The sequence below is a fragment of the Aulonocara sp. 'chitande type north' Nkhata Bay genome, linkage group LG6 (genome assembly GCF_057382095.1).
Source record: "Aulonocara sp. 'chitande type north' Nkhata Bay isolate Kocher_YH1m ecotype deep benthic linkage group LG6, A_spYH_male_GT1.1, whole genome shotgun sequence".
Classification (NCBI taxonomy): Eukaryota; Metazoa; Chordata; class Actinopteri; order Cichliformes; family Cichlidae; genus Aulonocara; species Aulonocara sp. 'chitande type north' Nkhata Bay.
Window position 1 is genome coordinate 28301822 of NC_141349.1, and position 26882 is coordinate 28328703.

The window sequence follows — 26882 nt, forward strand, 5'->3', positions numbered from 1 at the left end:
GTTATTACAGAGAACGCAACCACACAAACAGAGCTGCGAGTCCACGAGGATGCACACCTACGCATCGCTACCCTGTTTTAATCCATAAACACCACGTGTAGATGAGGAGGTACTGTCCATGTGCATGTGCGTGTTTATTTCACATGCTGTGGGTCAATGTTGTGTGCATGACTGTCACGTATATTCATGTAAGATATGTGTGCATGTGTGCAGGATGATCACATGTGGAAGTATCTTTTTTTTAATTTAAGTTGAAAACAGACTCACCGTCACAGTGGGTATGGCGGTGACGAGAGAGTAGACGAGGACAGGTGGAGCCTTGCTGTTTTCTTCTGGTCCTGGGTACGGCTTGGAGTAAGCTTTGTCAAAGCAGAAGAAGCCCTGGATGTGCACGGGGAACGTGTCTGTGTACTCAAAGTAGTACGCCAACAGAACGGTCCCTGCCATGATGACCAGCTGAAAATAAAACATATTGGTTCCAGCTTTAGGATTGGATCCACAGGAGAGTGTAGGAGTTGGGAAAGAGAAGACAGCCGTAAAGAAGAGAAGTGGAAAATACTGTTGCGGGTTTTTTTTTTTTTTTTTAAAAAGAAAAGGGGGAAAAAAGAAGAGATTTTTCCTCCACAGAGCAAAATGATGGATGCTTCCGTAATGTGTAAAATGAATCAAGTGTGCATGGAGAGATAGCGAGGGAGGAGGATGACAGAGAGGGAGGAAAGGAGGGAGAGTGAGGGAGGGAGGTAAAGATAGAGACGGAGGGAGGCAAATAAGGAGAAAGACAGATAGAGAGAAGAATGAGAGCAATGAGGGAGACAGAGTGTGAGAGAGAGAGATCCCTTCAGCTGTGTCAGTATGCTGAGTGGGAGGGTAAAGAAACAAATGGAGAGCGATCAAAGAAAAAAAAGCTGTATGGAGGAACAGAAGAAGAGCTGAAGAAGGGCAGGAGAGAGAGTGGAGGGTGAGACACAGAGAGGTGAAAAAGAGCAGAATAGTGAGGAAGGAGCAGGCAACAGGGAAAGGAAGAACCCGGGCAAGAGCAGAGAGTATGAGAACAAGCAGAATCAGGGTACATGAGTCTGCATAACTTTGTGCTACTCTGACATTTATAAAATATCAGATTTATGCAAAGCAGGAGCTGTGAAGCATAAAATATGACCTTCATTGCTGTTAAAACATAAATAATAAATAAGCATTTCAAAGCAGATTGTATGTATGTGAGGGAGAGGACAGGAAGAGGCGATGATAAACATAGAACACATCAAAAAATGTGAGATATTCTCCCAAGATGAGACAGATGCACAAGTTCTAATTATTCATTTATACTCCAGTAAACAGCACACAGACGCTCTTTGCAGGAAAAAAAAAGTGACTGCAGTGCGAGCTCCTGTAAATTTGCAACTGAAAACTGGAGGTTTGTGCAATATTAGCTTGCCCTCGCAGATCGGCCCGAAACAAAAAAAACTGCAAATGAAAAAGGAAAATGTGAGTTTAAATATAGAGAGCTGCTGATTAGTTTCCTCTTAAGCTGCAGCCTAAATGCTTGCTAGATGGACTTGCATTGTATGCGAAGGACAAATTTATCAGCAGCAAAACATGAGGAGCCTCTGCTGGCAGGCTGAGCTGGTTTGCAGCTTCAGGGACAGTGAGACAAGGAGCAAATTGTAGCGGTTTTTGTGGCTGTCACTAACAATTTCTTATTTTACTTGAAGAAAGTTTTACTATTTAGCATTTGCACATTAACAAAATATAAATGAACAAATTAATCATGTGATGAGATCCTTGGTTTTCAACCACAACAACAGAGTACTACATCATAAGTCAAAGCAGATCTTAAGAAAGGACCCCAGCTGAGAGTTAATAATTATTACAGCTTATTAATGATTTCCTAGGTTTGTTTGTTTTTGATTATGTGCTGGACTTCAGAGTTTTCCGGTTGGTTACATTTCAGTTATGCTGCCTCATCTATGTCTTGTTAAGTCTCTATGTGTGCTTGGTGTTTAGTTACTTCCTGTTTTTTTTTGGTCTGTTTGGTTTTGTGGGACGTTATCACTTTTTCTTCCCCTTGTGTTTTTTTTTTCTATTCAATTAACCCATGTCTTGTTTCCCCCCGCTGTGTCCTCTATCCCTGTTACCTTGTCTGTATTTGTTTTGGGGTAGGAGTAGTTTTAATGTTTTATTCTGTGTTTTTTAGTGGTTTAGTTTATACCATGTTTTTTGTATACATTTTGCATGCATGCTTTTATTCTGAAGTTTTTCTTTTACTTCCTACTCACACCTTAATCAAAAAAAAATTATCTGCACCTGCTAGTGCTGCATAAAAGATGGGAGGTGAGGGCAGTCAGACAGAGGTGGCACAGAGCATATGCAGAGGTGGCACAAGCATGAAGATGGCAGAGCTTCACAAGAGCAACAGGATGGATTGGCCAGATGGATGCCAATGAGATTGGCCCTGGAATTGTCTGTGGAACTGGTGCTGGATGTAGTGGAGGAGTTGGAACCAGTAAGAAGGCCTTTCCCAGTGTGATACGACTGGTGAAGAGTGACTTCTGTGATGTTTGGTGCTAGAGCATGTGTTTCAAGACTTCTGCATGTCGTCTGTATAAAAGGGACATCTAGCTCGCCGTTAGTTTTTCCATTTTTTGAAATGCTCTACTCTTGTGTTATTGTAAATAAATGACGTTAACCGCTACGCTTGAGTTTTGTACTCCTTGGCTAACACTGCCCTCATATTTTTAGCTGCTCTCCACCTGATGGAAAAGGACCTCCCCTCATTACATATTTAAGCTTTCAGTTTTCCCATGTTCCTTGTTGTGTCGAACTGGTGAGTTTCACTGTGTTTCTTCATTACATCTCTGTTTGGATTACTGGACTTTTCTCTTTTCTCGCAGCATAAAACATGTTACAAAGCTCAGTTTTCTAGCTTACCATGAGATCTACTACCAGAGGTTTTAAATGCACGTAAGTGATCAAAGTTGGTGTGCTTAAAAGAAAAATGGCACGCCTTCTTTCATTCATCTATCAGGTGGTGTTAATGAACAAAATGGGGTCTGGGTACATTCTTACGCAATACCTCATGTTGCCGTAAAAGTAAACTGCTGGGTTGACAAAATACTGGATTTTACACAAAGTCCTTTATTTTTACTTTCTGATTCACTTATTTAGTTTTACTTCACATAAACATAAACCCTAAAAGCTACTACTCACTGCATTTCAGTGAAGCATCATGAAATCCTCAACAAAGTTGGAAGTGCAACGTGCTTCACTGTGTATATAACCCCATGCATCGTGCCATAGACACTGATGGGCACCTTGCACATGTCTTTGAGAAGTTAGTCACTTGTAAATGTGCTGGCTGTAGCAACATCTTGGAGACCAGTTAATGAGTGCTGTGGATTCCCGCAGTCTCAGCTGACTGTTGAGCAAACTCGCTGTTGTGTAAAGACTTCAGGGAGTCACCTGGCAAGGCAAACATGCCATCTACAAAACTCTTGCTTTAACTTCCTGCATATAATGTAACTTCAACTACACACAGAGCAAAAGATGCTTAACATGTTGAGTGCTTTTAACCGAAAGCTTCTAAAATGCTATTTCATTTTATGCGACAATGTCAAGCAGACTTGCATTTATTCATTTGAAATGAAGAGATGTGCTGAAGGAGCTTCATCTTCTTTTACAGCACCAAAAGAGAAAGGTTTCACAGTGGCAGATGGCTGGAAAAGTGACATAACACTGAGAAACGTCCTCCAACACGTTTATGCTCTTCAGAAAACAGAGAGCCCACACGGATTAATGCTATGGGAAGGGGAGGCTTGTTATGTCTTAGATACTATTCTGCTTTATTACACAGAAAGGAGCACTGAAGATGGGATGGAGAGGGTGACCTAATTTAAACATTCATTACACACCCAGCTCTGCTGTCTGATCTGCAAGTCTACACGTTTCTCTTCAGTGTTTTTGTAAACAGTTATTGAATTTCAATGAATGGATTCCCTTCATGAGCAACAAGATCAAATAATTGATCTGTTCCTGTTGGCAATATGCAGACGTAATCTACATAACTCTGTTTATGGGAGACGTTTCACTGAGGGTCCCAAATGAAGAGAGCATCATCACGTAGGCCATTCGAGCGAAATCTTTAAAAAACACACACAGCCTGTAGTTTATATATAGACCAATAATATCAAGCAACTTATTCCTCCATGGTTTTTTCGTTTCCCTTTACATGAGCTTTGTGTGTGTGTTTGTGTTTCAGTATGTGGGTGTGTTTCCGTGAGTGTCTGTGGGCATGTGGGTGCATTCCCATGTCTGAGCAGGAACTCTGACACAGATACGCTGTGTTGAACATTTCTTTCCATCATCCATTTCTCTCTTCTGCCCGAGCAACAGAAGGCTTGAGGCAGGGAGGTGTAGATAGTGGGAGAAAGAGAGCGAGGGAGGTCTGCGAACAACCATCAAAGTTTAAAAAACGTTTGAAAACAACCGCAGAAAACCTCCCTGGGAGATTACGCGTCATTTTGGTATCTACTTTTGCTCTACGCAACTGTCAGTGTTTGTGTACTATATGTCCCATCAGACTTATACATCGTGTACTATAAGAATTAAGCATCATGTTTGCTTGTAGTCAGAACATTCAAATGGGGGGTAATTTTCACGAGAAAGTCAAAGTAGATCATTGCAAGCCTTACGGGATTTCAACACTTCAACGGCTCTGGACCTACCTATCCCCTTACTTTCCTGGCTTTGTGTGTGTGTGTGTGTGTGTGTGTGTGTGTGTGTGTGTGTGTGTGTGTGTGTGTGTGTGTGTGCGTGTGTGTGTGTGTGCGTGTGTGTGTGTGTGTATGAAGGGGGTATATCAAGGTGTTCACAAGCCAGTCTCTCCAGTGTCCTTGGTCCTGAATATGACTGAAGCCTGAAGCATCTCACCTAGGGGGCATGATGTAAGGGGGGTTTGAAGCCCAAGTAATCCCAGCAGCTATACTGTCTAAGGCAACTTGCCCCTGGTAAGATTTCCCAAAACAAAATGTATTCTGATTGAGAGGCCAGACTAAGTGCAATTCAAAATGATACCTAATACCCACCCAGGGTATTAGGGAGGAGCTCACTCACGACCACCAGGTGTCCAAACCTTAGTCCATGGGGCCCTTTAAGGACTAAGCCAGAGCAACCTGCATAGGCCCATCCTCCTCTGGGCCATTCAGCAGCAAGAGCAGCCAAAGAGGTCGTGTGCTTTGTGGACTGGGTTGGGGTCAAAAGCTCTTGGTCTCTGCTAAACCACTCCCCAGTTTCTAAAACTGGCTAAAAGTTCTGCATTTGGACAGATTGAAATTCTTGAGTAATTAAAGTTCGTTAACTTGGTAAAAACAGGAAATATACATAGTATTCCTACTGATTACAAATTCAGAGGTGATATATAACATTTAATCCATCTTTATTACACACAAACAAGAAACCAAATCCCTGCATATTCCGCAGGCACTGCCAGTTTGCCGTAATATCTGTAAAGGTCAAAGCAACTTCAAGTTGATGGTTTCTAATTAGCATCGAGGAACATCCTGCACAAGTCACCATGGAATATTAATTTGCATAAAATTATTTCTAAAGCATCATGAACAGCACTGATGAATTAAAGTTGGTAGTAAGGGTGGTAATGAAGGGCTATGGCAAGCCAAATGTCATTCTGTCACAAGTCATCTTCACACATGCTCTTTAACCAGGATACTGCCGTTGTAAATTCATTAACATCTTTGCTACAATAGTAACCAGTAGAAGTGCTTAAATTTTGATTTTTTACACAGTAAGTCTTCCTTGCAGCCACTGAAAATAAATGTCTTCTTTATTGCCCCAATACGTCGCGACTCTGGCACCCTTTGAATCCAGTCGGTCCACCTGTTTGTCCCACTTAAAGGAGTGCTCACCAGATGGTCCACACCTTCCCCTTTCAATTCTGTCCTCATTTTTGTTCAGGGTGTACACACATAAGACCTCTGCCTAATTCTCACATACAAAATAAAACAAAATGTTTTATTTCCTTTTTTTAAAATTTTTAAAGTAGCATACTTAAATTTTTTGTTAAAATGTATCTTGCACTAGATTTATATCTGCTACTTGTAAATGTTCAATGTTTCTCTTAGTAATTTATCAGCTCTTTGTTAAATTCTTTAGAGGCTATTTGGGAAACTCGCCTGGAAATAGAAATAAAGCATGGTGAAATTGTAATGAAACACAGACAGAACCAGGCTTAAGAGCTGCATTCACACAAAAGTCCTCCTAATCAAACAATAAAATATGTAATTTTTGCACGCCTTCAAGAACAACAACTATCATGTGGAGGATAAGACAAAAATTCAAATTAATTCACTTTCATTTTAAGAAATGTGACGGTAGAGTGCAGAATGGGTGAGCGACAACAACTCACTGCTGTAAACATGAAATGTCTCCAAAAAACTGCAAATACATGACAACACAAAGCCAGTAATGATAGACCTCAAAGTCCAAAGAGATGCTCAAATGTGTGCCAGCCCCAACCAAGCAGCCAGAGCCTGAATTTTCAACAGGTCACCGAAGCAGAGATGAACAGGCTCGCGGAATTGAAAATAGTACAGTAAATGTTGCCCTTCTCTTTAATATGAGCACTGTTGACACAGCATTTTGAAGTGCTCTTTGTGTTTGCTTTTATCAGGTCTGCTGGTGGCTCAGTAGAACAACACTAAAAGGATGACCTTGTGTATCCTCGTCTTATTTTCAGAGTATTTGTGCACAAGCATTTGTGCGGATATTTAGCAATACGTAAGGTTTAATGTTAATATTATGAATTGCTAAGCAAACCAACATCACTCAGGTGGTAAATAAGAGTGATGCATAAGTAGAATGATTTACTTTCTGAAGGGGATAAAGTAAAGTAATGTGTAAGCACCTGTAGGGCTTCCCTCAGGGAAGCCCTACAGGTGCATCAGCACAAAAACCCACAGACTCAAAAACAGTTACTTCCCCAAAGCCATAACTGACCTGAACTCACACATGCACCGATAACACAGCCCCCCCCCCCAATTTTTTTATTCCCACTTCCTCTATGGACCACCACTGTGCAATACCAATTCTATGTGCAATAACTCAATTGTATATACACAACACTATTTATTACATATTACTTTTTTTTTTTAAACGGCTTGCATATTTGTACATTATATGTATATATATATCTCTTTTTCTCTATGTTAATACTGTCCATATGTATATAGCGCTGCAGAACTGTACCCCCCCCCCCCCCCCAGCATGTTTACACTGAGTAGGAGATGCTCTGTATCTCATCGTACAACTGTATAGTGACAATAAAGGCATTTTATTCTATTCTATTCTATTCTATTCTATTCTAATGATAGTGTGCCAAGAGTAGAGTGACAAGTTGCTGGTTTACTGTGTATTATATATATTCTATAAGAAATGAATCCACATAATCATAGTGTCAAGAGGGCAGAGAAAGTCTGTGGCTATCACATATGTTATCACAAAAAAGGGTCTAAATAAATTTGCTTGTTATCTTCTCTGAATGTGAAAATTAGCAGTTGGTTTTATGCCACAAAGCGTGTTCCTTTCACTGCTCTGTCAGTCTGTTTCAAGAGATGTGAAATTAATCTTTCAAAGACTATAAAGGATAAAACACTAAAGCCTCGAAACATTGAATGCCAGTTCAACGACAGGAAATAAGACAATGGCTTCTGTTCACATATTTTAAAAAAAAAATTCAAATATGACGAAACTAAATATTTCATGCATTTTTTAAGTCTTGGTGGACACTGAGGTTTGAAAGGCTTACTGTCATGCAAACACAACTATATGCTTGTAAATCTTTGAAATAAGAACGTACAGCCGTACTGTACTGCACAGTAAATATCATAGCACAGCCAGGAATTGGCATCCCTGTTTATGAATCACATAGATTTGTTATTTCTAGCCTGCTGCTTCAGAATCTGGAACAATGTTGCCAGCAGAAATGATGATGAAAAAAAGGGATTGCACTGTTATGCAATAAAACCCAATTTGATTTAGATACTAAAATCTGTCAGGATAAATTTAGCCATGGGATTAAATCAGATTTGTAAATTGCAAAAGATTCAAGAGCTTGACCTCTTTCCATCTGACCCAGTAAACTGAAATCACTTATCAGACCATGTAATTAAGACTTAATGCTTACACCTCTGCACTTCAAAGGGAGAAAAAGCAAGAAATCAAAGAGACTAATATGGGACTCGTGACAGAAAATGAGGAAAATCTCCTTCCCCTAAAAGCCCTTTAACTGGAAAGGGGGAAATGAAATGTGACAATAATGGTGCATTATGGGTAGGGAAACTAGAGGTGAAAATAGAGTGGGCATCACTAATGTCTCCTGGGGCCAAACTGTGAGTTCGCATATAACTGCTGCATGTCTACCGTCGGCCTGTGTGGAGCAGCCAGATGGCAGAAAAGTCAACTGCTAAAGTCAAACATGTTTACAGGAGGTGAGAATGTGTGGATGGAGGCTGGTGACGAGATGACAGCGTCCTGCTGCAAGAAGACAAATGTCACAGGGCTCAGGATGAACTGGAGGCATGCTGCTGCTTTTTGCTAACAGCAGGTCTGCAGTGTTTTTAAATGAATATACACTCTATACTATAACTGAGTCATAATGAGCACGGGTGAGGCTGGGTAAGCCTACATTTAAGAGATAATTTTCTATATTTAAGTATGGTTTTGCACATTTGAAACTTCATTTATATAAATTAGTTATGTTGTTTTTAATTTTTTTGAGTCATGCGTATTAGTTGCACCTGATGTAAATGTTCTGCAATAAAATCTACTTTGGAAAAGTCTAATTCCTTTGCTTCCAAGGAGCTAGACTTTATTGTAATTTTTTTAATGTGCTCTTAGTTCTCCAGGCTTTCTAACTGAATGCTTTTTCCCCACTAATTTTCAGTCCAGGCTGTAGTTTTTATGTCATTTATCACTGACCCATGAATCATTCAAGCATGAAAAAGCCCCCTAACTGGAAGGATGAAGTAGTATTGGATCTCCAAATAACAGAAAACTTAGCAGCCTGTTGCAAAAACACAGCATTTGTTCCCAATTATTTAAACGAATCTACAAAAAATGCCAAACATAACACAGTTTGACAGGCATATAATAGTATTTTTGCACTAACAAGGTGATTCCCAAATAGCTATTAGCTGCAAACTTGGCAAATCTCAGCACATTGTGCAGTGTGTCCTTGGCAGGCCTAAAAAGCTATCTGCAGCAGATAAACAGCATCTGGAAGTCATGTCCTTAAGAAATAGGAAAAGAAATCCAGCAAAGACCTGACACAGGACCTGAAATATTTATCTCTACTGTTGACTGAAGCCTCATCAGAAATGGTTTTAGTGGAAGGGTGGGCATCCCTTGTTAAGGAAGGGAAGCAGGGAGAAAAGGCTGAGGTATGGCAAATTACTCAAGAAAAAAAATCAACAGTCACAGATCTTTTAAAGCTGAAAATTGTCGTCATCAACATATCCATATATACAGAAGACGGCAGAAGTGAGTGTCTATCTGTAAAACACAGTGGAGGCTTTGTCATAGTTTCTGGCTGCTTCTCAGGCAGTGGTGTTGGAGACGTTAAAAACTGATGAATTATGAATGCAGAAAAGTACAAGCAGATCTTGATCCATCATGCAATATCACCTGAAAAGCATCTGACTGTCAACAGCTTCATTTGTTAGCATGACAATGATCCAAAACACACAATGAAACACTATCAATCATGGATTGGCCTTCCCAGAGCCCAGACCTCAACATTACTGAAGCAGTGTGAGATCATCTTGACAGAGAACAGAACAGCAGCCAACATCCAAAGAAGAGCTTTGAATCACCTCCAAGAAACGTGGAGAATTATTCCTGAAGACTATTTAAAGAAATAAGAAGAAAGCTTTCCCAATAGAGTTAAGGCTGTGTTGGAGAAAAAAGACATCAAATATTTAATTTCAAGCTTGTTAAAACGATAAAAAATCTGTTTTTGTCTTATATAAAATATGCATCTAAGCACCTGTTTCACTAACTTGCTACATACATTTTCTATTTTCCTAGCTTCATATAAATAAATGAGGGGTAGTGCAAGAGTTTTACATCACAATGTATGCTTTTAAAGGGAAAGTTTAACCCATAATCAAATTTACTTACATTTGTCCTCTGACTGCCTCCCTCAGCTGACTGGTAATATTGGCTTCTTTTAACTGGCGGATGCAGACAGATAACTGTTTCTAAATGAAACATATCACGGTACAATTATCATTTAGTTCTATTATATTAAAGAGAAAGCAAACATTTTTGCAGCAGATACCTGCAAAACCAGACAACCCACACCAAAGCAGTCTGTGTGAATGAACATCACAACAGGGCAGAAGAAAAATATGTAAATTTAGTTAATAAGGAAATTATTATCTTGATTCTTTGTCGTGCTGTTCCTTTAATCTTTCATTGAATTGTTAAATACATTAGGTCCTCAATAATACCTCCTTTAACCTCGACCACAGTTATATACATAATATAACTGAATGAACATATTTTAATAATGTCACCAAAAACAAATGATTATGATCTCTGGCACACATTAGCCTGTGAAGGTGTTTCTCATAAAGTGGCTGCAAAATGTTTAACCTTCTTCTTATTATATGTTACTAAACAGCTAAATGTTCTGTTTTTTTTAATGTGCCAACATTAATCAGCCACAATTAAAAACACATCCACACAAATTAACCTCTAAACCAAAAGCTGGCATCTTCAGCTGAAACGCTTTTTATATTTGCATGGCTTCAGTTGACTTCAGAGTTACAACACACATCACAGAGCCTCACTGAAAACATTTCACCTAAATTAGAGTGAGACGAGGCAGCAACACCTCTCCTGTTTTCCTGATGAGCCACATGATTACTCGCTCACGTGATCGGAGCCACTAAATATTTTACAGCGGCTGAGATCTCGATCTGTGCGTCTCTATGAGATTCAGCAGATTTCCAGATAAAAAAAAAGCAAAGGTGTTGGGCGCATGCAGCCTCTGGGACAGAAACAGCTCAAGTAGAGCACCAATACGATGCATCGCAGGGACACTGCCCCTTAAAAACATATTTGTTAAATAGATGAGTGTGATTATATGAGATAACAAAGTAAAAAAAAAAAAAAAACTCACTAAAGGAAATCATAATCAGCATGGATAACAAGCAAATAAATGGCCTTGACTGCCGCCTGGTGTCACTGGGTTGTATTACAACACACTGAGCAAGAGGACTACAAGATGGATTAGATGGAAAACCTTGGTCAAGCCAGAGGGATAGAGCCTTTAAGAGAGCACTGGGAGAAGCAGCAGAGGGTTAGGGTTAGTGGAAGTGGAAGAAGATAAACAGACAGATAAAAGAGTTAATGAGACATTAGTACATCACAGAGTGCGGCCGGGCAAAGCCGCTGGGAAATAAAACTAGGAGTGGAAGCGGGGAGGAGGGGAAAACAGGGGAGAGGAGGTGCAAGAGAGTAAATGAGGATATATGAGAGAGTGAAAGAGGGTGAAGTGGAGAGTGAGGTAAAATACAAAAAGGGAACAAGGGAAATGAAGAGGATCAAAGCAGGCGTTCAGTTTTTTGTGGCGAGGTGGGGGGGGGGGGGGGGGGGGGGGGGGCACCCACATGTCCTCCACTCTTTTCCCTGTCTCTCTCTCTCTCTCTCTTTTCTCCCAGTGCTTTTGTTTCTCTTATGGGTTTATTTATCTTAAAATCGCCCCCCCCTTCCCCGTCATCTGTCAAAAACATCTTTCCTCAATAATTTTCAAACCCACGCTTTCTGTGTCTCCCCTTCTCGCTGCATTTCCTTTTATGTCTCTCAATCATCCTCACTGTCAAAACATCTTTGTCTCTCTGTGTCCACAGTCTCTCACTGGCTCCCTCACCCCCGTCTCTCTCTTTCTCTCCCCATAGCAAACAAATGCATTTAGAGCTTCCTCGTGCCAGTGGACTACATATCCATGAATAGTGCGTTTAAATGTTCACTGCTACACACCAAAGAACAATCACATAATTGTATGAAATCCCCAGTCCTCAAGCACACATGCCCCCGCATCTTACAAACAGGGAGGAATAAAAGGAAGAGGCTCACTCGCACAAACACGCTGCCAGAATAAAAGCCTACAGTGCAGTTAAAGGTTTTTATGCCAACGCTATCTTGCTTATGAATATACACATGTATTTGCTTTTTTTTTTTTTTTTAAATAAACAGTTATTTGACATGCATCCCCCTTTTCTATTGTTACTTCAGCCTTTAAAAAAACAGCACTTTTGCAGAATAATTTAAATCTAACTTGATTTTAACGTGTTCTGGAAAAAGTGTGTACAATTTAGAATTTAAGCCGAATCTATTTAGAGCTACATGGATAACCAGCACTGAGAGCCAACCTCTATATCTGACTCCTGTAATTACATGTAACATGAATAGAATCAGAATCAGAATCAGAATACTTTATTGATCCCTGGGGGAAATTATTTTTTGTTACAGTGCTCCATTTTAAACCAACATTAAGACAAGACAGACAATACGCTAACTAAGAATAGTACAATATATACATATATATACATACATACATACATAAGTCACTTATAAATAAATATTTGGAAAAGAAACATGTGTAGTTGTAGCAGCAAACAGTGTGTTAAGTGGATGCGTTGTACAGGGAGATGGCCACAGGCAGGAATGATTTCCTGTGTCGTTCAGTGGTGCTTTTCGGTAATCTCAGTCTCTCACTGAACGAGCTCCTGTGACTGACCAACATGTCATGGAGTGGGTGGGAGGTGTTATCCAACATTGTCTTTATCTTGGACAGCATCCGCCTCTCCGACACCACCTTGAGGGAGTCCAGCTCCATCCCCACAACATTGCTGGCCTTACGGATCAGTTTATTAAGTCTGTTGGCATCTGCGACCCTCAGCCTGCTCCCCCAAGGAAGAGTTTGTAAAGACTATATCTTAGATACAGATTTTATTGAAAGTCTCATTCCAGCATCTTGTTGTTCTATTTCTAAAACAGTTAGCTCTGATACCGCTGGCCAGATATTCAGCTACTCTACTGATTACCTGCAGATGACAGGGACCTACAGTATATTGTGATATCCATACAGTACAGGATCTCTATCACCCCCCCCCCCCCCCCCCACATCCCTTTCTTCCTCCCTCCCTAAAGGGATAAAAGGTGGGAAGCAGCGCAGCTAACAAGTGTTTCAAACATCCACCCAGAATATTGAGAAATCCCAGAGCAGCAGACAGGCGGGCAGGTGCTATTCATGGAGTCAGAGAGATAATGAGGAGAGAACTAGGGAGAGAATGATGTGCCAATGAACTGTTACAGTGTCTTCATGGGAGTATGTGTGTGTCTTGAGGAGGGAGGGGACATAAAAAAAAAATTAATCTGTGCAGGCACTTTTTCATCACCCAAAAATTACCAGGAAACTATGACGCTCTAGTGTAAAGGTAATGTGCTCAGAGATGTTATGAAACTGAATTAATTTTTTTCTTATCTTTCCTTTGTGGCATGAGGAAATGTTGATTGTGAATAAATGGATCATAACAAAGTTAAAAAGAAGTTAATGGCAATCATTAGCACTATTACAAAATGACTTACGGGGATGTACAGTACTTTAGCAATAACGTTTAATCTACCGGAGCGTTTTAATTTAAGTAAAGCTGGACTGAAAGCACATATGAAAAGGAACACTAATGGAAAAGGTAATGGGGACCCTCTATGCTCTTTTTAATTTCTGTCATATATAAACTGACAGCAATAGATGAGATGGCCATCTCAAGCACACAGCTCTGACTCGTAAACCAACCAATCAGAAGAAAACTGGGTTATTCTACAGTCATAAGGAAAACTGTGGTTGGACCAAAAGAATTGTGACTTGTGATCTGGCGATATTGTTACCTTTGAAATGCGGTCTTCAAAGCAGCTTTGGTGATGACAGTGATAACACAGAGACAGTCTGATGTCAGTTTACAATTAAATGGGTCAAGGTGGCAATTACTTGCAATCTGTTTTTAAAATACAGTGAATAACTATGAGAAATGGTTGAAAATTGCAAATTTGTTGCTGTCTGTTCCAAATCTGTTTCCGTCTACATACACAAAGAGATTCAGACAGAACCTCATATAGCTGAAAACTTCAGAAATTCCTCCACAAATAGTTTAACTGCAAAATGACATAGGCGAACGACATGGTTTGACATAGGAGCAAAACCAGTGGGCAACAAATTGAGTCAGGTCCCCTTTTACGCAGATGCCTGTCACAGATGATTTGCACTCAGTGGTGCAGACTGGATTAGGTCAGTTGCAAAGGCTGGGCAATCTGTCTGCATTTATAAATTAGAAGGCAATTATTTGCCAACCTTTGCCAATCTAAGAGGGACTGATCAACCAATCGTTGATGGAGACCTTAAAAGACGAGAAGCTAAAGTGGCTTGTTTCAGGCAAGACTTCAGTACAGGTTAAACAGGGATTGTTTTGAACTGGGAATCATGCAAAGCTGCTGCAATAGAGCCTAGTCATGTTTATTACTTTGTATCTGAGAAAATATTGTGTTTCTTCTTCCTAGCACAAATGAACCAAAAAGAAATATTTAGAAAAAAGCAAACGATATATCAAGCACGTTGCCTGAAGGTAGAAGATGTACTGAGATGATATCATACCCAGCAGGGACTGTGGATGAAGTGAGCGCATGTAAGGAGAAGGCTTTGGTGGAGGCAAGTGTTGGTCTGATGTATTAGCAACACTGTTTATTATTAAAGCAAACTAGGCTAGGCTAGAGAACTTGTTTTTAAAACCTGAAACGATAAAAAGATGCTAGATTTGTGTCTGTCCTGAATAACATAACATATTAAGAAGCAAACTGATGCCGGGGCTGAATCCAACAAGATGGACAAAACAAAACAGAAGTTTGCTCTGTCTTTGTCAGGATCAGTACTGCCCCCAGAAATTATGGTGATATTTATGCTCTGTGTTTCTAAAAGGGATGAAACCATGTATTTGGAATGTGTTCAGTGTCTCTATTTTTCTGAATACTGAAAATATCAGAAGGAGCAAGTCTTTTTGAGACCAGAGATCTAAATTATGATTAGGCGAGCACTCCACTGTTTTAGCACTGCATTGTAACACTGTCAGAGATGGACAAAGGATCAAAACAGATGCAGCAGATTCAGAGATTTAAATTTTTCATTCTTGTCGCACTCAAACAACAACCGGCTCAGTGACATCACTTCAGACAAGTCATTTCACGCAGCTCCCTCTGAGACACAAAAAGGCTTTGCACAACTTTTTTACATATGCACGAACACTCCCCAATGCATGTAAACAAACCGAAGCGTAAAAACAGCAGTGCTTAACCAACCAAGAGCCTAAATATTAAAACTTTTGTCTTGCTTTGGATGCTAGAAGTGAAAACTGTTTCGCTAGAAAGGAAAAGCAAAGACATCTGTGAATGTTTTGAACTTTCAGTATCAAGAAAATTTGTGACTTGCAAGATATCCTCAGTATGTTTTAGGATTGAGGATGTAAATTATTACAGTTGCATATAAATGCACCTATTTATTAAAACTTCAGAGTTTTAATAAATAGCCTCACTGACCTCTTTAAATTTGACTTTGGATTTGGCAAGATTGTTGTTGCCTAATGGGCGGTGGTTTAATGAGAATGGTCCAAAAAAGAGAAATCAGTTCTCTGGGCACAGATGCTTTGATTATGCCAGAGGAGAATTAGCAGACTCCTTTGAGTTGACAAGAACGCAACGGTAACTTGTTACAAACTCGGCGTCCAGAAGAGAATCAACACAGAATGTCAAACCTCGAAGAAGATGGGCTACAGCAGTGCACCCCAGGGCAGCTGTTGCTACAATGTAGCTTGCCATCACCAGTGTGTGAATGTGTGTGTGAATGGGTGAATGACTGAATGTAGTGTAAAGCACTTCAGGGTCCTTAGGGACTAAGTAAAGCGCTACACAAATACAGGCCATTTTCCATTTACAGCAGCGGAAGACCACACCGCATGTCACTCCTATGAGCTAAGAACAGAAAGCTGATGCTACAATTCACATGAGGTCACCAAAATTGGAAAATAGAAGGCTGGAAAAATGTTGCCCTGTCCAGACCAAATTTCTGATGGAACAATTAAATCGTTGGGTCAGAATTTGATGTAAACCACATTAAAACATGTCTTGTATCAGTGGTTCAGGATGGTGATGGTGTAATTGTGCGGGAGAATTCTTTTCTTGCCACACCAACTGAGCATTGTTTAAACCAGGGGTGCCCAATCCCGGTCCTCGAGAGCTACCGTCCTGCAGCTTTTAGATGCATCCCTACTCCAACACAGCTGAATCAAATGGTTTGATTACCTCTTCAGCATGCCATCGTGTTTGGCAAAGGCCTGATAACAAGCCATTCATTTGATTCAGCTGTGTTGGAGTAGGGATGCATCTAAAAGCTGCAGGATAGTAGCTCTCGAGGACTGGGATTGGGCAGCCCTGGTTTAAACACCACACCCGACCTGAGTATTGATGCCCACCATGTCCAACACATCAAACTATGTCCATCTAGTGATGGACTGAGCCTCTCAAACTGGTTTCTTGAACACAACAATAATTTCCCTGGACTCAAAAGATCTGGTGACTGTGGAGGTCCACAGTCACCAGATCTCAATCAAACAGAAGACCTTGGGATGTGGTAGAACAGGAGATCATCGTGGGTGTGCAGCCAACTATGATGTTGCCATGTGGACATGGACCAAAATCTCTGAGGACTGTTTTCAGCACCTTGTTGAATCTATTCCATGAAGAATTAAGGCAAATTTGAAAGCAATAGAGTTTCAATTGGCTATTAGCAAGATGTATATAAATAGATGGCCTTTGAATGTATTACTGACCTTCCAAAAGTTGATTCTGTTCATCTGGACGTAGCGTTTTGTGGGAGAAACGTTTCGTCACTCATCCAAGTGACTTCTTCAGTCTCAACTGACTGCAGGTTTCCCCAATCTTATAAACAGTACATTGCATAATGACTGAAATCAGCCAAGTGAAGGAACAATGGGCTGGGAGGTCAGTTCCTTAATCCTAATTATGCAAATCTCATGACCATTGATCAACAACCACTGATCAAAGCCCACTGATCAATGGCCACGAGTATTACTGTATTATGAATATTACTGACTATTAAAAAAATCACTAAGCAAACACGTACTGGTGTATGTACAGAAAAGCTCAGCTATGAGAGCTGCAAGCTGACATGAACTAACACCTCAGAGTATCATCAGACAGCATAAGCTGCAGACCTGAAATATTATGTGGTCTGATGCTGAGCAGTCTGTTTATTTTACAGAAGTTGCTATGCCACAGGAGGACGCAGCCAACGAGGCGTGAGGAAGGAGCGAAGAGGAGGAAGCTTAGCGAGCCCGAGCTGGCCGAAAAGTAAAGCTGGAAAGCCCGCGCGCACGCTTCACAAGCTGTGTGCCATGAATTAATAACCACAGCACATTAACAGTTGACAGTAATAATTATCATATTTTACTATTGTTGCAGCTGATACAACACTACTATTTGACGGCTGCAGTGAGAACAGTCAATTTATAGTCACTCCTACTTCGATACTATGTAACTCGACTTCAGTACAGATTTTCACAGTAGGCCCGCCTGGCCTAGATCACACCAAAGAACAGCCCTCCTCCCACCCACCAGTGTCTAAAGCAAGTCAGGAGCCAGTCGTATCAAAATGACTTTTTAAAGAGGATCCTTTGAAGCCGTGCCTCTGTTAGGCCCCAGACCAGCCTCTTGTGTGGCTTCACAGCTGCAGAAGCAGCATGAAGCAAAAACAAAAGAGAGCAGCAAGGACGGAGAGATAGAGCGGCGAAGGAGGACGACTAATCAGCTGTCCATTATGTTGTTTTCATCACATGCAGTTTAAAGGAAAATGGTGTAAACGCTTTCTTGTTTTAACAGGAAAGTGATAGGGCCAGTTCTCACATTTTAATCAAGCAGAGGGAGAGAGAGAGGGAAAAAACAATCACTAAAGGGGGGGCGACACAAGCACGATCACAGGGGAAGAGAAATACAGACAAGCGCGGTGAGATGTGGTAGACAGGCCTTTATAAAAAAAAAGGAGTGACGAACTGACAGAGACTGACTGAGTAAGAGGAAAAGGGCCATCGCCATAAATAAAATTATAAGGAAGGAATAAAAGAGATAGAGCGGCAGACAGTGATAGATAGACAGTTAGATTGTGCGGGAAATGAGAGAGGGAATAAGACTGGGCGTTTGGATTGAAAAGAAATGGGTAATGAGATGCTAATGTAACAACAAAGGAGAGTGTGCCCTCCGGGGGGAGCTATGCTACAGCAAGCTGCTTTAGTCTGAATGCAGCAGAGGGGGGAATTTAATTTTAAAACACTCTTTATTAAACTACTGTAATGCACGCAGATTCATTCAGGTGCACATACAGTCATTAAAGTCAGACCAAATCTCCATCTCCAAATCCATCTCTAAGCTGAAAAAAAGAGGGGTCCTCAGAAATGGGGTAATAAGGTGGCAAAAATGGGAAGAAGCGCTCACACCCTGGTACGTAATGCCCTCCTGTCTCCATTCTGATATGAGGTAAGGTTGGGGACAAGGTCTACCGAGGACAAAATCTATCCTGAGGAGGAGCAAATGAACAAAACCAAGAGGAGCGACACAAAGAAATACTAAGAAACGATGGACACTCACGGGAAAACACGGACAGAGTGTTGGTGAAAAATGAGGAGAATAGAGACTTTGTGATAGCAGACTGGCTTTTGAGTGGGAGGAGGAGACGAAGCTTTACAATCAAAGGGGAATAATGGAGAAATCTATGGTACAAACAACGTACGGTAATTACTCAAGGGACCGAGTGCTGAATAGGAGTGATGCAGAGAGGTAAAGAATGACTGGGCAGTACTCAGGAGACCATCAAAGAGAATATAGAAGGAGGTGAAGAGCACCTGTGACAGATTCAAGCCTAGAGATATTACAAACGCACTATGAACAATTTTTTTATAAAGGTGGAAAATCATTATAACATGTCCTCAAGAGGATCCCGAGAATGAGCGAATGCTAAATCGCAATGAATGAAAAATAAAAGCAAGCTTAAGGCCGCGTGTAAACCTGGAGGGATCGTGAGATATTTGAGCTATAAAGAGATGGAGAGGTAACTGAGGTGTGTGCGTGGAAACAGTGCAGGCTCCGTGTGTTGGCTGAGGCACAAAGAGCAGATAAAAAAAAAGTTATAGTCACATCTCAAGAGGTTGTTGTGTTTTTGAACATATAGAGAGATGAAACACAAGGCTGAGGAAAATCCCTTTGGAGTTTCAGGTGAAGAGGTTGGGTCGTGTAGAAAAGAAAGAGTCAGCTTAATTTTTTTTAAAACTGCAAATCCACAGCACTGAAATAGACTGGCGACCTGTCTAAGGTATACCCCACCTCTCAACCGATGGCAGCTGGCTAACTGGAAGAAAAAGGATGGATGGATACCACAAAGAGACCAGCTTTTCACAATATCAGTGATAGTCAGTTTAAGTTTGTCTCAGTTGGTAAATCAGAAAAATGGCCATATACATCATCAGCTCTTTGCTTGACTGAACAGCCAAGCAGTCTCCAAAAAAAATACAAATAAAAATACGTTCCCATATAACTAGATTGCTTTCTCAGTGATGTTTCAAGAGAAACCAATTTTCTCTCCGGCAAAACAAAGATCAATAAAGACTGCATGAGGGGGCGGATAAGCAGAATGGTGGCAACATAATCCGTGAGACTAGGGTTCATTTAAAGGCACTGTCATTATTTCACCTACTTTAGTGTCTGTTTTAATTTGCTGTTTACTTTCATTTTCACTCGCCCTTTGATTACGTTTAGGCACAAAAAGCTGTAAGTAAGTACCCATCAGTTGGATCAGACATTAAACAGCTTTTGCTTTTGCTCCAGGCGCTACCCCTTGCCAAATCCAAATTGAGTATTTCCAGTAGTGAGAGCACATCTGACACAGCGAAGCGCCTACTGTGTGATGCATATGAGAGAGGGAACCTGTGGACAATGTCTGGGCCTGATTTTCCCAACACTGTCCCGATTTCGTGTTAGCTTCCTGAAAAGGGGAGACACTATGAAAGCAAGAACACAAAGATCAAAGATATGTTGGTGACACACACGCACACAAAAAAATGCTTTCCTCAATTTAAAAATGTACATTACTTGTTTAGGAATATCATTTTTAGGGTACAGGGCCCTACTGGAGGCACTATTGTCAATTGCAAAACCTCTATTTCTAGTCAGCTCTCTATGGCACTACTTGACTAAACAGCTTTCATCAACATTAAACATTAACATTTGATCTCATGTAAGAGTAAGAAATTATATTTCTAGGCTGAATTTAAATGCAAAGACCCTTATTTTAATGCTAAAAAGTGCTAATTTTGCATATTTTGCTATTTCTGCTGTAACTCTGAGGATCCTCAGGCTTGGAGCATGTTAACAGTAGCACAGGCTAATTGGGTTTCCGTTCTTAATCAGGCCAATTAATTAGGAAATGCAGCTTGATCCATGAGAGCTTCACCGGGTCATTTAGGGATTACAGGGAAAGAAGAAGAGTTGTGGGAAGAGCAGGAACATATGAGGGAAAAGGTCTTTGTGACAGATCCCTTCACCCTTGTGCTGAATGTTATCACTAAACGGACTCATGGACGAGGGGGTAATTACCCATTTGTGACAGTTAATCAAAATCAATCACTTCCTTCGAGAGTCACTGAATTGAAAAGTGGTTCAGCCAATTCATGCATTTTTTCCCCAAGGGACACATTTTGCTCTTCATCCACCATGAGAAACACAGGAAGAGATTGCAGAAAGCGATGCAGGAGTGAGGGAATAGAAAGCGAAGAGAACATCCACCAGCAGACGGCTGTAAAATGTGCTTTTATGTCTCCATCCGTTTGCTCTGTGTGACTTCAACTTACAGAGGTTTCTAAAATTTCCAACAAGACCTAAATACACAGCTGAATTTAAAGCATTTTTTTTTTATTTCTGCTGTGCTTGCTACACAGCGCATCATTTTGTTCCACAGCACAAAACACATTAAACCTTTAGATTGCAGTAGATTTCTTTCAGTTATAGCTTCCAAATGATGTTCGGGCCAAATCAAGCTGAAATGTCCTGTTGTGAGTTAAGCCTGATGAGCACAGCAGGGACCAAAGCGCTGAAATGTTGAAGAAAATGTGCCTTAACAGTCACACTCACCTCCACAAGGAGGAAGCAGGGCACGATGTAGGTGCTGGTTTTCTGAAAGCCTCTGTCTGCAGGAAGGTTCCTCATTGTCCTCTCCTGTGCTGACAGGCGACTGTCCATCATCTGTTGGGGAAAAGAAAAAGTCTCTGTAAAGCTTCAGTCTACTGGATTTATAGTGTTGAACTGATCCTTATACTGAGCCTTTGTGTCTACTCGCTTCACCCACTGTCTGAAAGAAGCTGCTTTAGCTCCTCACCTCACTGCTTTCCACTGACTGGCTGCCCCCTGCAAACAAATAGGTTTGAACAGCAGGTAGATGAGGGTCCAGTGCTTTATAGCCAGGACTGTGGCTCTGACCACTGTGGCAATATTGCCTCTCACTGTCATCATACAGAACCAAGAGTAGAGAAAATGATCTGAAACTGAGTGTTTAGAGCAGTTTGAAGCCTGAATGTTTGGCTTACGCTGACTATTTGTAAACACACTGACCTCACGTTGTCTCACGTGTATTGAGGAGATTTTGGACAGAATCAGAGTCAATATTAAGCTTTGGCAGTGGTTAATAATTGATTTGAAATGTTGTATTTGCAAAAAAGAAACCCATCAAAGAGACTGACACTTCAGTTTGGTCACTTTCTTCAACTTTGTACCTAATATGAGTCACTAAATAGTTCTGGGCGATAAAAAGTGGTAGTTAATATAGTGCCAATCATAGAGTGGACTGTGTGTGAGTGGAAAAGCCTGTATAGCGGATTCTTGTGCAGTTTTTTGTGTATCACTACATCCTGTGATGGTTTCAAATATATTTGTTTTAAAATATGCTAGAGAAAACCTCTGCAAGGCCTTACTCATAGAGAAAGAGGTCAGCATGCTAGAAAAATCGTTTTTATGCTGTTTTTGTTTGGAGAATGCTGAACAATCAGACTGCAATAAACTTTACAATGAAGCAATGTTCAAACACAGCAAAATACATTTAAAAAGCACTGCATGCTGCTGAAGTTCAGTTCAGATCTAGTGTTGTGCAAACCTTTTGAGCTACCTCTCATTTCTCCTTACTTTGCCTCTAATAACAATAGTTCTCGTGCATTTTATAACTTTGCCACTGACCCTTTTTTGCTAAGCTACATACACTCACCTATGAATCATTCAAGCTTAAAAAAGGCACCTAACTCAGAGGGTGAACCTGTGTTGTGTCTACAGACAACTTTGCAAAGAAACAAATGTGCATTTTACTGTTTGACACTTTAATTTGTTTCTTTAATTGAGTCTATAAAAATACCTGGGATAACACAGCCATAAACAGTATTTTTGCACCAACAAGGTGATTTTGAAATAGCTATTAGCTGAAAACCTGGCATATCTTGAGAAAAGGTCTTAGTGGTGAGATGGCTGTCAAGAAGCCATTCTTAAGAAAGTGAAACAAGGAGAATGGATGAGGGATGCCAAATAAACACAAACTGGATTGAAAATCAGTGGCATCCTATGAAGTGATGGATCCAAATTTTTGTTTTAAATCACTGTTGTATGGAGGAGGTTAGGAGAACGATACAGCAGTGACTGTCTATAGCCATCTGCAAAACATGGTGGAGACTGTTAAGGTTTGGGGCTGCATTTAAGCCAGTGGTGTTTGTCTTTAAGTACTCCTAATTTAAGTACTGTCAGATTGTGATCTACCATGAAATACCATCTGAAAAGTGCCCGATTGACATCATCTTTCATCACATCAATGATAGCGAACACATACTGGATAGAAAACCAAACACTGGACCACTATCAGTCATAGACTGGCCTCCCCAGAGCCCGGACCTCAACATTATTGAATCAGTGTGGGATCGCCTTGACAGAGAGCAGAACAAAAGGCAGCCAGCATCCAAAGAAGAGCTTTGAATCTCCTTAAAGAAGCCTCAAGAACTTTCTTCTTATTTCTTTAAATAGTCTCAGGGAAAGCTTGTTTAAGACAGTTCAGGCTGTTTTCATATTAAATATTGACTTTCAAGCTCATTAGAATTGTAGAAACTCTGTTTTGTACCATTTACTGTATTTCATTTATATTTCTACATTTGAATAAATGCACCATTTTCCATTTTCCTGGCAAAATATAAAGAAATGACAAGCGACACAAGACTTTTATACAGTGGTGTATTTGCATGATCAATTTATGCTGCTTTATAGTTCTATGAGATAGGATGTTTAGTTGTTTTTAAATTTCTTTCATTTACTAGTATGATGATTAAACTGTTATCTCACAGCGAGAAAGGTCAAATCCAGTCTGGAGCTTTTCTGTGTGGGGTTTCTGTGTTCGCCCCATGTCTCTGTGGGTTATCTCTGGCTACTGCCACGGTCTAAAGACATGCATGTGGTTAGGTTAACAGGTGTTTCTAACTTGGCCATGGATGTAAATGTGAGTGGGAATGGTTATCTGTCTCTATGTGTTAGCCTTGTGATAGACTGGTGATCCTGTGTCTCACCCTGGGATAGGCTCCCAGGTTGTTGCCCCCATGCAACCCTGAATTGGATAAACAGATAAAAATGGATAGGTGGACACTTACTTGCCTAAAAGTGAGTATTTATTTTGTAGAATATATAACTAAGAAATTAAGATATAAAATTGTTGATTAACTCTGTGGTATATAAAGTAGATTGAACCTACCTTTACAAAGTCAATATCAAAGTGTTTTTTAAACACATCTTCTTCTGCAGCAGTCTGAGTCTTCACTGCTTACAGTCAAGGCTGAAAATGCCTCTGCACCATGCATGAATTGAGACCCTGGGTGCAGAAGGATATTTGGACTGTGATAAGAGTATGACGTTTTCTTGAAGACATACAAGAAAGTGTATTCTAATTTCTCTTATTTAATTATGATATTTATTTGAGAAAATATACATCACATGCAAATATATAAGCTGCCCTGTCTCGTAAAGATAATAAATCATTAATCAACTCCAGAAATCACTTTGTTGTCGATCCCAGCCCCGCCTCTTCTAAAATTTTCATGCAGTTTTGAATAATCTTGATTACAAACTGGCAAACAACCACCAATCATCTCCTTGGCAGACTAGTAATTTTTCATTTGACCTAAAACACAACCCCCCTGACATTTCCCATGGTGAGTTTTTAGGGGGGATTTTTTCAAAGTATATTCTTCTTCATTTAATAATGAAAAAAATGGACCTGAGAACTCCTAAATATAATTGAGGAAAGGTTTTCTCACAACTCATCTTGTTAGAGCACCGCTTCTCCTAGCATAAGAGAAAGCTTCACTCGCTATCACTTCATCAGCTCGGTGATGTGTTTCTTTAAAGATATGGTAACGCTTTTCTGGGACTAAATCTTCACGGTGAACAATAGAGGCACCAAGTGTTGTACTACTTAAGATCATTAACTATAATGAGGACACTTTTTTCCTGATGCTCACAATGTGCCATCCATCCATTAATAAATTGGCCCCTTTGAAACAGCTGATAACCCCTGTGCTTCATATTTTCATAGATAATCATGTCGGAGCACAAAGAGAGAAACCATTTATTATCTATCATCAGTACGAATACAAAAAGATTATTCCAAAGCAAACACACAACCACAGTTGTATACATCCACACCAGCTCACTCACCAAATTGTCGGGATGCCTGTAAAGACACTCTGCATGGCACATCAAAAATGCACACAGGTACACACACGCACACAAACCAGTATGGGTAGGCAATCAAAAGAATTGGAGGGGAAATGAGGTTGAAAGGAGGAGAAGTAGAGTGGAAACAGAGGAGCGATGATCAAAAACAAAAGCCTGACAGTAAGAGATAAGAGCGAGACAAAGTCCTGATGCAGACGTTCGGAAACTCTTCAGAAATCAAGCGGGTGGGGTGAAAGCCAGCAGACTCAGCAATGGGAAATTATAGTGACTGAGGGATAACAGGTACACGCTGAAGAAAAACAGATCCAGTCCCCAAACTGAGAAGAGGTGGTAAGGGGGGGGCGGGGGGATGATGATAAAAGTCAGAGTAAGAAGAGTAGCTTATGAGTTGCTCAGGGGTTTGTGACATGCAAATGACTGCGCTCATGCTAAATAATGACAGCTACTACTCTTTTAAGTTTAGGAGCGCCTCAAAAGGCTTTCCAATATATCCTCTGATTAACACAGTAAATGCATTTTTCAAGAACTGTGAAATCCTGATATTATCAATCATAAAGCAAAAGGCTTCAGCAATCTTCAATATAATTTTACTCACTCGCAAACCAATTGGTTTTCCTCTCAGATATCGAGCTTAGCCCCCTCCCCGATCTCCCTGACAACAATTATCTTGCTGACTTTATGGCTTAGTGAGAGTCTCTGCTGCCTTGTCAGCCCTTTCCCCAATCAATGGTCATTATGGGTGAGAGGAGAAGGAAGGCACTTCACAAGTTTGGAGTGTGTCCATGCATTCGTTGTGCACTTGACCCCCTATCAGTCACATCCTAAAATGATAGAAGCCAGATTAAAAATAAAATAAGAGTAAAAACAAGGTAAATGATTCATTCCTGTTTACACAAACACTAAAAATACACCATCTTGTTATTCGTGACGGCGATTCAAAGTGCACATTTGCATGACGAACAGGAGCACGGCAGTTAAACGCTGTCATAGTATGCATAGTAGAGATACAATATATGCATTAATAAAGAAAGAATTAAAGATGTAATACTCTGACGACCCGGAATTCATTTAGATCTTCTCTCATCTTTAACAGCTTTTTTTCCCCTAGCAGATAATTTAAGCTCATACATATATGCTATCAAAGCTTTTTCTGACTTCTGAGGCAGCAACAAGATAAGATTTAAAGAACTTATTTTTTTTATATAATCATCTTATGCTGTGAAAGGAGTGAAAAAATTCTATTTTTGTCACTTTAAACATGGAAGATTTCTAAATTAAAAATCCCAATTTGGGCAAAAATCACCCTCAGGTGACATTGTGCACAAACTTAAAGAATCAGTAGTTCCTCTGCAGTTATCAAACATCATGTCCCGCTATTTATAGACCTGAATGAGGCTTGTTAATGACCAAAAATTCTTATAATATTCAAGAATTTCCTTCAGACATGTACGCTTAATGAAGAAACGGACACAAGTATTCATGCTGTGGTTCATATAAATGTATTTGATTCTTTAATTTCAAGGCCACCTGTCTGCTTCATTAATTAAACACTATTCCACTGTAAGGTTCTGCTTCAGAGCATGAAAGACAAGATTGTTTAGGTTATGGCAGGAGATCAAAAGACTGTGTATTGTATATGCATACATTCCCACACAGGGGGCTGCATGCTGTAAATACTGTATTTGGGTCTTCTTTTATGTTCCCATCTTCCAAAGCAGTGAGAAGCAATCAGGCATAAGACAGCTGTGTCTGATTGTCTTTTGTGTTGCTGTCCATGTTGCTCACAATGATTTTTTTCACCCTTAAGCCTTGCATTGGTAGCACAGCACAAAAAGAGTTAGTCACTATCTCACACATGCACAGGTGCATTCACACATTCACTGATATTCATGCAAATGTGTGCACGGGCTAATGCGTGCACGCATACAACTGACCAGTATTTCAATATT

At 40.2% G+C, this 26882-nt stretch overlaps 1 protein-coding gene across 6 annotated transcripts in view; it reads right to left on the bottom strand.

Annotated features, from left to right (window-relative positions):
• The window catches only part of LOC147328010 (phospholipid phosphatase-related protein type 5-like), a 68045-nt gene that overhangs the window by 40134 nt on the left and 1029 nt on the right, over window positions 1-26882 (bottom strand). For 3 of the 6 annotated variants that reach the window (XM_086296103.1, XM_086296104.1, XM_086296100.1), the window contains exons 2-3: window positions 21313-21423; window positions 268-456 (exon numbers count right to left, since the gene is read on the bottom strand). In XM_086296103.1, coding sequence (XP_086152229.1) covers window positions 268-456; window positions 21313-21423 — 300 coding nt within the window. Of the gene's footprint in view, window positions 1-267; window positions 457-21312; window positions 21424-21556; window positions 21685-23768; window positions 23807-23950; window positions 24070-26882 lie in introns of those variants that run through there. The other 3 variants (XM_086296101.1, XM_086296102.1, XM_086296105.1) reach the window with 3 other exon arrangements.